The following is a 12,244-nucleotide window of genomic DNA, read 5'->3' on the forward strand; positions in this document are numbered from 1 at the left end:
AGCCCCAACACCCAATCCCCCATCCCACTGACTCTCCACTTCCCAGCCAGAGCCCCAACACCCCATCCCAAATCCCACTGACCACCATACCCAGCCAGAGCCACATTACCCCATCTCGCACCCCACTGACCCCCAATAGCCAGCCAGAGCCTGTCACCCCATCTCCCACCCCACTGACCCCCATAACCAGCCAGAGCCCCAACACCGCATCCCCCATCCCACTGACTCCCCACTTCCCAGCCAGAGCCCCAACACCCCATCTCATACCCCACTGACCCCCAATACCCAGCCAGAGCCTGTCACCCCATCTCCCACCCCACTGACCCCCATAACCAGCCAGAGCCCCATCACCCCATCCCACAAAAAACTTACCCTCATACACAGCCAGAGCCCCCTCACTCCATCCCACATGCCACTGACTCCCCCATACCCAGCCAGGGCCACATAACCCAATACCATACCCCACTGGTGCCCCCACCCCATAAACTACCCCCAGCCCAGCCAAGTCCCATTTAGACCAGACTTCCAGGGATTTCCTTCCCAAAGGCCCAGCCACCAGCCCAGCCAGAATCTGCCGCCCCCGTCCCGCCCTCTCGGACAGAGCCGGACTCCCCTTGGCCATCAGGACGTGGTAGTGAGGCCCAGCCTGGCCCTGTTCCCCGATCTGTCATTCCCCCAACCTGTGGCGTTGGGGATGCTTGCCCATCTTTCTCCAAGAGCTTTCTTCTGTCTGTCCCCCCAGTCCCGGAGTGCATCACCCGGCAGCCAGGTTGGCATTACACAAAGAGCCTTCTTTATCGGTAACATTGAGGGAGGAAATCTCCCTCACCCGCTCCCGTGGTTTTGTGCATCCCCAGGTCCCCGTGGCTGGCTCGGCGGACTCCGACAGGCACGGCCCCACTGCAGGGCGAGCGCTGGCACTGGAGGGGCAGGCCTGCCAGCTTGCCCAGTGTTCTCGTCCCTGGGGCCAGCCTCACGCGTCTCCGGCACCGTCGCCCCTCCCACGGTGCGGGGTCAGTTGGCCACCTTGTTGGCAGGAAGGTTGAAGAGGTCTGCGATGTCCAGCATGGCCTGGCGGATGTTCCTCCCGAACCGTCTGGAGTCCTGTGGTGGGAGAGGAGATGGGGTACTGGTTAACACGGGTCCCAGCTAGAGACATGGGTTAGCAGGGGGCAGGAGCAGGGGGGGCAGCTTGAGAAGCCCCAGGCGGGCACAGTTCTCAGGCCCATGGCATTGCGGGGCGGGGGGGCTGCTGGATGTGGAGGGGCCCATCCTGCTCTGGAAGTGGGGGTGCTACAGCAGGACAGGGCGGGACAGGGACGAGGGTCAGTGGAACAGGAGGGAGTCGGAGGCCCCAAAAGAGCTCCCCCTCCCCGGCACACACCTCAGCTGCAGGGTGAGGCGGGTCCTGCAACAGCTGCTTCTAAGCCCCACTCGGGGAGTGATCTGCAAACCCCTCCGACCCTCGGCCAGCGTGCATTAGTGGGGAGATCCTGACTGGCGCTCTCATGCCCCTGACGGCAGGCTTGACCCTAACCCAGCCCCCAGAGCTGCACCCACCCCATGTGCAGCACCCACAGAAGATGGGGCGTCCAGAGATAGATGTCTGCTGGGACAGCAGGGAGATCTGGCCCCCAGACGAGTCACAGGGACAATGCCCACAGACTGCAAGGCCAGGGGAAGGAGCTACATGCTCGCCCATCTGGTAGGGAACCGCAGGGATTGAGGGGCCAGGGACGGGTGGCAAGATCTCTTAGTGGCTGGAGAGTCTGGCTGTTTAGACAGGAGCCGAAGAAGAGGCAATGTGCCAGAGGTAGGAAATGCTGAAAGGACACAAATGGGCAGGGGCAGGATGCTCTCATGTGCTGTCCCAAAACAGAGGAGCCAGGGGACACACAAGGGCACAGACGGGCAGCACATTTACACAGATCAAAGGAAATGCTTTTCTTACACCATGTTATAATTAACCCATGGAACTCACTGCCACAAGATGCCAGAGAGAGTACAATTTAGTGAGATTCAAACAAGGGTCAGGCATTGGCCTGGATAACAGGAACATCCCTGCTTAGAATAGGCCTGACAAACACAGAAGGGAAGACCTGCCAACAGGTACGAGCCAGCCCACAACTGAACAGGCTGGGAGACACTTCTCCCAGGGCACATTATTCCAGAATCCTTGCCCCCCCCACCCGAAGGTCCTGGTCCTGGCCCATCAGAGACGGGGCAAGATGGGCCCCTGGGGATGATCCACACTGCCAATTCCCATGTGGCTGTGTGTGGCAGTGGAAACTGGGGATAGTGACTAGCTAAAAGACAGCATGCCCCAGGGAGGGCTCTCAGACCCTGTGTCTCCTCTCAGGGCTGCCCTCCGGCTGGCTAGGTGTACCCCAGGGCTCATCTCCTAGGGAGAGTCATGAATGCTGATGGGCCATGAGGCCCAGGAGGGGTTCCTAGCCTGGCACCTATCGGCCAGGCAGTCTGTGCGCAGCCAGGCCTGGGGGGGACTCTGACCGTTTCGGGGCTGGAGAACTTGCTGGAGATGTGGAAGGTGATCAGGTTCTCGCCAGCAATGATGTAAGAGACGCCGTATCCATCGTCAGCCACCTGCAGGGACAGTCAGAGAGAGGCGGATGGAGCACCAAGAGGGAATGCAGCCTGGAGGAAGGGGCTGGAGCCACTGACTGTGGGTGGTGCAACCTCAGTTGGGCCACCCGGCGAGCCAGATTCAGGAACAGCCTCAGGGTGGGTGCCCTGTGCCCGGCTCTGTGCTCAGCAAGCTGGAGTCATCACAGAATCAGAGAACTGGAAGGGCCCTCAAGAGGTCATCTAGTCTTGTCCCCTGCACTCCTGGCAGGACTAAGTATTAGCTAGACCGTCCCTGACAGGTTTCAGAGTAACAGCCGTGTTTGTCCAACCTGCTCTTAAACATCTCCAATGAGGGAGATTCCACAACCTCCCTGGACAATTTATTCCAGGGCGTAACCACCTTGACAGTTGGGAAGTTTTTCCTCATGTCCAACCTAAACCGGCCTTGCTGTAATTTACGCCCATTGCTTCTTGTCCCACGCTCAGAGGTTAAACGAGAACCATTTTCCTCCCTCCTCCTTGTAACAACCTTTTATGCACTTGAAAACTGTTCTCATGTGCCCGCTCTGTCTTCTCTTCTCCAGACTAAACACACCCAATTTTTATAATCTCTCCTCATAGGCCACGTTTTCTAGCCCTTTCATCATATTTGTTGCTCTGGACTTTCTCCAATTTATCTACATCTTTCCTGAAATGTGCCCCCCAGAACTGGACACAATGCTCCAGCTGAGGTCTAATCAGCACGGAGCAGAGCGGAAGAATTACTTCTCGTGTCTGGCTTACGACACTCCTGCTAATACAGCCCAGAAGGATGTTCCCTTTCTTTGCAGCAGCGTTACACTGTTGACTCAGATTTATATATGTGCCACTCAGACCCTGCCCAGTCCCAGCACAGGCAGGGGGGGCTGGTAGCTGGGTGCTGGGCTGGACAGGTGTTCTCGGGCTGACGCCCGGCGAGCTGCAGCAATGCCAGACTCCCTGAGAAACAGTAGGGTCTCGCTTGCTGCCCTCACTCGCACGGAGCAGCCTCGCTCCACCAACTATCCCAGTGGGACTCCTGCCCGCCCAGCCCCTGCAGAGACCAGAGGTGCCCCGTCCCCCCTGCTGTACCCAGGGCACCCGCCCGCCCAGCCGCTGCAGAGACCAGAGGTGCCCCGTTCCCGCTGCTGTACTCAGGGCACCTGCCCGCCCAGCCCCTGCAGAGACCAGAGGTGCCCCGTCCCCCCTGCTGTACTCAGGGCACCCGCCCGCCCAGCCCCTGCAGAGACCAGAGGTGCCCCGTCCCCCCTGCTGTACCCAGGGCACCCACCCGCCCAGCTGCTGCACCCCCTGAAGTGCCCTTCCTAGCCTACATTTGCCCACGTACCCTCCCCACCCACCCAGTTGCAGCCCCATATGCTCATACCCTGCCCAGACACAGCACGGGAGCCCCAGGGTGGGAGTAAAACTCACTGGGCCGAAGCCGCCTCCGGAGGAGACGTGATCCTGGTTCTTCTCCATATCAAACATTTTGATCTGTTGCTGGGGAGTCTGACTGGTGGAGAGACGCCAGGGCTCAGCCAGCACCTGCACAGAACCACTCTCCGGTGAGCACCATGCCCTTGCCAGCCCCACCTCCCCTCCAGCGCGGGGCTCCGAACTCTGCAGAGACCTGAGCTGGGCACGGAGCCCAGGGCCCTCCCTTCCAGAACCCAGCACTGCCCAGAGCCGAGCTGCCAGAACCCAGCACTGCCCAGAGCCGAGCTGCCAGCCCAGGGCCCAGACTGACAGCCCCGGCACACAGGGCGTTCACGCCTGGATCCCCGGCTGAGTCTCAGCACTTGGCCCTTTTCTGGCTTTTTGTAAGAGCCCCCAGTGCCACAAGGGCAGAAATGGACAAGAGCAGTTTCGCACGGGGGAGGTTGAATAGGGGCAGGCAGACGCCAGAGGGCAGCTCACAGGCCGGGCCAGCTTCTGTCTATCCCGGTCCAGAGGCAGCCTCCTGCCAGAGTACGTGAACATGGGGAGACCAACACGGCTCTGGCCCTCTCTTCCCAGCCTCCAGGAGAAGGAGCTCACTTGGTTTGTGGGGCGTTACCAGATGAGTGTGGGTGAGAGGGTGTTTGTACACTTGTCAGGTGGGGCAGGGTGTAGAGGGGGGTGTGCATGGTGCTGTGTGTAAGGCATGCTAGGGTGTGCGTGTGTGTGTTAACCAAGATTGGACCCAAGACCGATCCCTGAGGAACTCCACAGGTAACCTCCCTCCAGCCTGACAGGTCACCTTTCAGTGTGACCCCTTGTAGACGCCCCTTTAACCAGTTCCTTAGCCACCTGCCAATGCTGTATTGAAATCCAGGTTGATTAGATCTACTGCATTTCCTTTGTCTAAAAAACCAGGTGTCTTCTCACAGAAGGAGATCAGGTTGGTCTGGCATGATCTCCCTTTCGTAGAACCAGGTTGTATTTTATCCCAGTTACCATTTACCTCTATGTCCTTAACTACTTCCTCTTTCAGAATTTTTTCCGAGACCTCACATGCAGTTGACTTCCAGGCCTGTAGTTTCCCAAATCACATTTTCCCCTTTCTTAAAAATAGGAACTATCTTAGCAATTCTCCGGTCATAGGGTACAACCCCCGAGTTTATAGATTCATTAAAAATCCTTGCTACTGGGCTTGCAATTTCATGTGCCCGTTCCTTTAATATTCTTGGATGGAGATTATCTGCCCTCCGCAATTTAGTCCCATGAAGCAGTTTGCGTTTGACTTCCACCTCGGACGTGGTAATTTCTACTTCCATATCCTCCTTCCCATTAGCCAGCCTGCCACTGCCCCTAAGCTCTTCACTACCCTCATTAAAAACAGAGGCAAAGTATTTGTTAGGTGTTGGGCCAGGCCTAGATTCTCTTTAATCTCCACCCCATCCTCAGTGCTTAGCGGTCCCACTTCTTCTTCCCTTGTTTTCTTTTTATTTATATGGCTTGAGAACCTTTTACTATCGGTTTTAATTCCCTTTGCAGGGTCCAGCTCTACTTGGCTGCTGGCAGTTCTCACTTTATCCCTACACTTCCTGACCTCCAAGAGGCAGCTTTCCTTGCTGATCCCTCCCTTCTTCCACACCTTGTAGGCTTTCGGCTTTCTCTAATCACCTGTTTGAGATGCTTGGTCTGCAACTCTTCCCTACGAATGTTTTCCCCTTGCTTGGGATGCAGGCTTCAGAGAGCTTCTGCAACTTTGATTTAAAGTGATTCCAGGTCTCCTCCACATTCAGATCCTTGAGTTCTTCAGACCAGTCCACTTCCCTGACTCATTCCCTTCATATTTTTAGAGTTTGATCTTCTGAAATCAAGGACCCTGGCTGCAGATCTATTTTTGCTTATCCTTCCATTTAGTTTAAGATGAATTAGCTTGTGATCACTCGAACCAAGGTCGTCCCCTACAACCAGCTCTTCTGTGAGCCACTTCCCAGTACAAAATCTACAATGGCATCATCTCGTGTGGGTTCAGTGAGTATCTGGTGAAGACGTCTGTCAGCCATCACAGCCAGGAATATCTGGGCTCTGCCATTATCCGTAGCACTTGTCCTCCGGGCTATATCTAGAGTCTGTGGTCCTCACTCCACCGTTTCTTTGCAGCCTACTCACCATTAACACGCAGTGCCACTCCACCGTCTTTGCCCTCGTTTCTGTCTCTGCTGAACAGCACATACCCGTCAATGCCTGTGCTCCACTCCTGACTAAGGCTACGATTTAGTCACAGAAGTCACAGAAGTCACAGAATCCATGACTTCCAGCAACCTCCATGCCTTCAGCCTGTGGTGGTCGGGACCAGCGGAGGCAGGGAGCTGTGGGGTACCCCCGGCACCTCTGGCGGCCCCCAGAGCTCCAAGCTGCTGCAGATGGTGGGGGAACCCCCGAGTCCCTGGCGCCTGCGGGCAATGGGGGAACCCCCAAACCCCCACTGGCAGAGGACCCCCGGCCACCACAGGCAGCACGGGAATCCCTGATCTCCCAGCCACCGTGGGTGGCAGGAGACTCCCCGAGCCCCTGGCAGAGGGCCCCCGAGCCCCCAGCTGCCGTGGGCAGTGGGGGAATCATAGAATCATAGAATATCAGGGTTGGAAGAGACCTCAGGAGGTCATCTAGTCCAACCCCCTGCTCAAAGCAGGACCAACATCTGTGTTGCTAGAGTAGATATGGGGACAGAGTTGGCAGCGGGGTTTGTTACAGGGCTTGGTTCCTGGGTTAGTGTTTCTGTGGCGTGTAGTTGCTGGTGAGTGTTTGCAGGAGTGGTAACACACAAAAGCCAGTGGGAGAGCACTTCAATCTCCCTGGACATTCTGTAACAGATTTGAAAGTAGCTGTACTTGAACAAAAAAACTTCAGAAACAGACTTCAAAGAGAAACAGCAGAACTAAAATTCATTTTCAAACTTAACACCATCAGTCTGGGTTTGAATAGGGACTGGGAGTGGCTGGCTCACTACAAAAGCAATTTTCCCTCTCTTGGTATTAACACCTCCTCATCAATTATTGGGAGTGGACCACATCCACCCTGACTAAATTGGCCTTGTCAGCACTGGTTCTCCACTGGTAAGGTAACTCCCTTCTCTTCATGTGTCAGTATATTTATGCCTGTATCTGTAATTTTCACTCCATGCATCTGAAGAAGTGGGTTTTTCACCCATGAAAGCTTATGCCCAAATAAATCTGTTAGTCTTTAAGGTGCAACCGGACTCCTCGTTGTTTTTGTGGGAGACAGCGTCAAAAGCTTTGCTAAAGTCAAGGAACAACACGTCCACTGCTTTCCCCTCATCCACAGTGCCAGTTATCTCACCACAGAAGGCAATCAGGTTGGTCAGGCTTGACTTGCCCTTGGTGAATCTATCTTGCCTGTTCCTGATCACTTTCCTCTCCTCCAAGTTCTTCAAAATGGATTCCTTGAGGACCTGCTCCATGATTTTTCCAGGGACAGAGGTGAGGCTGACTGGCCTGTAGTTCCTCGGATCCTCCTCCTTCCCTTTTTTAAAGATGGGCACTATATTTGCCTTTTTCCAATAGTTTGGGACTTCCGCCGATCGCCACGAGTTTTCAAAGATAATGGCCAATGGCTCTGCAATCACATCCGCCAACTCCTTTAGCATTCTCGGATGCAGCGCATCTGGCCCCATTTGGACTTGTGCTCGTCCAGCTTTTCTAAATAGTCCTGAGCCACTTCTTTCTCCACAGAGGGCTGCTCACCTCCTCCCCATGCTGTGCTGCCGGGTGCAGCCACCTGGGAGCTGGCCTTGTCTGGGAAGAATACCCAAGCCCCCGGCTGCCACGGGCAGTGGAGGAAGCCCCGAGCTCCTGGACCACCACCAACGGGGTACCCCACAACTCCTGGCCAACATGGGAGGCGGGGGCACCCCACAGCTCCCGGCCCCCACGGGCAGCAGGGGACCCCCGGAGCTGCCGTTGGCAGGGTACTTCGTCGCCCCCAGCTGCTGCAGGCGGCTCCTAGCCCCCATGCAGCTGCTCCACAGGCACTGAGGGGGCCCGCAGATCCCCTCCCCCGTTTTGTCAGGGATATTTTTAGTAAAAGTCACGGACAGGTCACGGCATCTGTGAATTTTTCTTTTTTGCCCGTGACCTGTCCGTGACTTTTACTAAAAATATCCACGACAAAATCTTAGCCTTACTCATGACGACTATTCCCCCTCGTTTCTGTTACCCCTAGAATACCTGCTTTCACCGCCTGCACCAGTCGTTCTACCTCGTCCACCTGGTTACCCAGGCTCCTTGCCTTGGAGTCAGACATCTTAGTTGTTTCTGCTTGGCTTCGCTCAGATTCCTCCCCCAGCTGGGCACAGTCATTCTGGTGCCAGTGTCGCCTACCTGGCTGCTAGGTCACTGGCAGGGCAACTATCTTTCCTCTTAATGTCCCTTCCACTCCCCTCTGCTGTTCCCTTCTCCATTGCCATACCCTCTCTCCCGCTCAGGGCTGGAACCAGGCCTGGAGATTACGTCTGCCCGGACTCTGAGTTCGAAGCTGGGAATAGGTGGAAGGCAGATCACCACAGGCCCCCGCGCGGGCAGCAGATGGCACCGGCAGGGGCCATTGTTACTTGGCACCGTTTGGGAGGCACAGGGCAAGCAGGCCTGGAGCAGCCATACCCTGCCTGTCTGCCAGCCCCTGCTGCCCTGTCCCAGTGCATTCCCATCACAGCAGGCCGTGGCCTAGGGAATCCTCACCTGTGCCAGGAAGGGCGACTCCACCCGCAGGTACCTGGAGACCACGTAGAGGCAGAAGAGGTGTCGGTCAATGCCGGCGCCCGTCATGGCCAGCCGGTACATGTGTTGGTGCCTCTCTGCTGCCACCTGCAAGAGCTGCAGACGCTCCAGCTGCTGCAGTGAGAAAGGGGCGCACTCAGGGCAGAGCCGGGACACAGGGGCCAGGAGCTTCCCCTCCATAGGGCACGGGCTGGGCACTCGACCCTGGCCTATTGCAGCACCCTGTGTCCCTCTCCCCGTCCACCAAGGGCTCTGACTGAGTGCACTGGCTCTAGGGGGTGTCTTCTACTGTGCCCTGCCCTGGGGAGAGCACCCCCTTACCAGCCCCATGGGACCCACTGGACGCAGTGGAAGAAGCATAGTGTCCAGAGAATAGTGCACAGCATAGGGGGGAAGGACCCTTGCTTAGCCCAGCAGTGGGGGGGTAGGTGGGGCTGGGGGGATAGGCCCTGGGCCTCTCTGGGGGGAAACAGGGGGCACCCTGGGCCTGGCTGTTGGGGGCACAAGGAGGGCCCTGGCTCCGGCTGGAGGGGAAGCAGGGGGGGCCCTGGGACTGGTGGGGGGCAGGGGGAGGGGACTGGGCCTGGCTGAGAGGACACGGGGGGGCCCTGGGCCTGGCTTGGGGGGATGCGGGTGGGGGGCAGGGCCTGACTGGAGGGAGGCGGAGGGAGGTGGCTGGGCCTGGCTGGGTGACGCAGGGGGACCCTGGGCCTGGCTGCGGGGTGGGGGCTGGGCCTGGCTGGGGGGGACGCAGGGGGACCCTGGGCCTGGCTGGGGGGCGGGGGCTGGGCCTGGCTGGGTCACACTCACGCCCCGGGCCGGGTCCATCATGCTCCGCACGAACGCCGTGGACTCCCTGGTGCACGATCTCACTGTCTCGGTCCTGCCCTCCCGGAAGAGGCGCGTCATGGATGCCTCGTAGGTGAGACAGAAGCTGCCCTTGTCCTTGAAGGAGACGGGGCAGGTCAGAGCTGGGGACGGGGGGCAGGAGGGGGCATGGAGGAGGGGGGGAATGATGAGCGCTACCTGCCCCTCGTGCCCATGGGGGAGCCCCAGTGGAGCAGCGCACAGGGCCTGGCCGAGAGGCTCCCCTCACCCCTTTGCTCGCGCCCTGCCAGTGGGGACCGGGAGGGCTGCGGGGAGGGAGCAGCCCAGCACCAGAGCCGGACAAGCCACCGGCACCGTTGCCGGTCCCAAACAGTCCCCAGACTGTAACTCGCGCACTGGGAGCTGCTCTTTGCTCTGAGCCGACGGGGTCACGCGGGCTTTACATGGTCAACCTTTCCTCTGCAGCCACGAGGGCTAGAAACAGCCGAGACTCTGCCACCCCCAGGACTCCCGGAGCTGGGGCCTTAAGAAACACCCCAATCATTGGTAGGATGACAGTAAAATGGCGAGCCAGCTGCACCCGCCTCTGTGGGCACCAGAGACAGAGACAGCCACGGATGCAGGGAAAGGGAGAGACAGATGGGGCCACGGGGCGGCTCTTACCCTGAAGTGAGCCAGCTGCAGTGAGATCTGGATGAAGGCGTCGGGGCTGATCTTGAATCGCTTGATCAGGCCCTTCCCGAAGTTGGTGAATTGGAAAACGTGGAAATCCACGTCGTCTGCCAGTGCCTTGGCCACGCGGTAGGAACTGTCGATAACCTTCCTGCACTGCAGAGAGCACCGGCTAATGCCCTCCTGGCTAGCACGCGGGGGCCCGAGCTGGGCTATCGTGCTAACCGGGACAGGGAATGTTGGGAGTGGGGGATCTCGCAGGGCCTCTCTGGGCTCCCGGACTGCAGCTCACAAACCTTCTCCCTGGGATTTAACCCAGAGCTTTCTCAGGGCAATTCCACTAGCAATGTCTGTCTGGGCCAGGCAGAGAGTCAGGGAGAGGAGCAGCTGGGGAGCTCGGCTGCGCCACGGTTGGTGACCCAATGTGGGCAGGGGCTGCTCCCCAGGCAGGACACAGACCCCATCATGCTCCAGTCCAGGTCACCCTTCCCGGAGCACAACGGCTGAGGTGGGCAGGTGGGGGGGGGTAACCCTCACTGCCTCCTGGGTTATCCCTTCCACTGCCCAGGCCTCAGTCCCCCAGCCCCGCAGGGCACCACCTAGTGCTCGGGGTGCCCAATCCATACAACACCAGGGCTGCTGACCCCCACTGGCAGAGGAGGGAAGAGCCATCAGGAGCAGACAGAATTACACACACAAAACGAAATTAGAAGAACGTTAGCATGGCAAAGCCAAGCCCTCAAGAGTTAGAAAATGCCAGAACGAAGGTTGCCTGGTGCCCTCACCCTCCCCTTGTGCATATGTGTTATGATCCAGTAGTTAATTACATGAGCGCTGCAGAGAACCTGGGCTTCCTTGTAATATTTTTGTGGATATATGCGTGACTCAGTTTCCCCTCACTTTGTATTGTTAGCCCATGGGGGTGAAGGAGTTAACGTCTCCTCTGGGATGGGGAGGTAAGAAAAGATGGTGACTGTGACGTTGCACTCCATAATGTGTCATGGAAATATGCTAATGCGTGTGAATCTAGGAGGCAGGACTGACTGTAAAGGTGGAAAAGTGTAAGGTGGGGATGGCCGAGATGTCGTACCTGGGCCACAAGGTGGGAAGCGGCCGCGTAAGGCCAGAGCTGGCCAAGGTGGGGGCGATCAGAGATTGGCCTGCTCCCCAGACCAAGAAACAGGCCCAGGCCTTCGCTGGGATGGCGGGGCACTACCAGAGATTTGTGCCCCCGTTAGCTCTCTAGCAGCTGTACAGACAGGGTGGTCTGGACCGAGCCAGGCCAGGGGGTCTCTGCGCTCTGAAGGAGGCTCTAAGCCAGGGTCCAGCTTGGGCAAACCCAGTCTTTGACAGACCCTTCCTGGTGTTCACAGATGCCTCAGACACAGGGCGGTGCTGATGCAGGCCGATACTAAGGGGGAGAGGCACCCAACTGTAACCCTGAGCAGGAAGCCGTTCCCCGGGAAGCAGAACCATGCGGCCATAGAGGAGGAATGCCTGGCCATGGGGCTCTTCAGCCATGTGTGTTCGGGTGGCGCTTTACTGTTTGTCCTGACCAGGCTCCGCGGCCTGGCTACGTTACATGAAAGGGTTAATGCAAAACGTCTCCGCTGGCCCCTGACCCTCCAGGACTGCGCTGTGGCCGTCGTTCACGGCTTGCAGACGTTCCGGCTGATGCTTTCTGTGAAACGGGGTCCCTGGACTTCCCCGGTCACTGGTTAAAATGACCCTGCCCAGTGCAGTCGTGAGGGGAAAGAGATGTGACGACGCAGGGATTTTTTGCAATGCTGTTATGGCTCCTGTGCGTGCCTCTGTTTCCCCTACATTTTGCATGGCTCCCCAAGGGGGGAAGGACTGCTGGCTCTCAGGGCAGGCTATGAGATGTGGGTGGGAATGTGGCCTGGCTGTCT

At 57.9% G+C, this 12,244-nt stretch overlaps 1 protein-coding gene across 1 annotated transcript in view; it reads right to left on the bottom strand.

Moving 5' to 3' along the window:
- Nucleotides 1–765: 765 nt before the first annotated feature.
- The window catches only part of CPT1B (carnitine palmitoyltransferase 1B), a 32,846-nt gene continuing 21,367 nt past the window's right edge, over nucleotides 766–12,244 (bottom strand). The window contains exons 14-19 of the mRNA XM_074942803.1: nucleotides 10,326–10,490; nucleotides 9,645–9,779; nucleotides 8,796–8,948; nucleotides 4,039–4,152; nucleotides 2,512–2,604; nucleotides 766–1,104 (exon numbers count right to left, since the gene is read on the bottom strand). Coding sequence (XP_074798904.1) covers nucleotides 1,015–1,104; nucleotides 2,512–2,604; nucleotides 4,039–4,152; nucleotides 8,796–8,948; nucleotides 9,645–9,779; nucleotides 10,326–10,490 — 750 coding nt within the window. The 3' untranslated portion in view covers nucleotides 766–1,014. The remainder of the gene's footprint in view (nucleotides 1,105–2,511; nucleotides 2,605–4,038; nucleotides 4,153–8,795; nucleotides 8,949–9,644; nucleotides 9,780–10,325; nucleotides 10,491–12,244) is intronic.

This window comes from Natator depressus, chromosome 1 (genome assembly GCF_965152275.1).
Source record: "Natator depressus isolate rNatDep1 chromosome 1, rNatDep2.hap1, whole genome shotgun sequence".
NCBI lineage: Eukaryota > Metazoa > Chordata > Testudines > Cheloniidae > Natator > Natator depressus.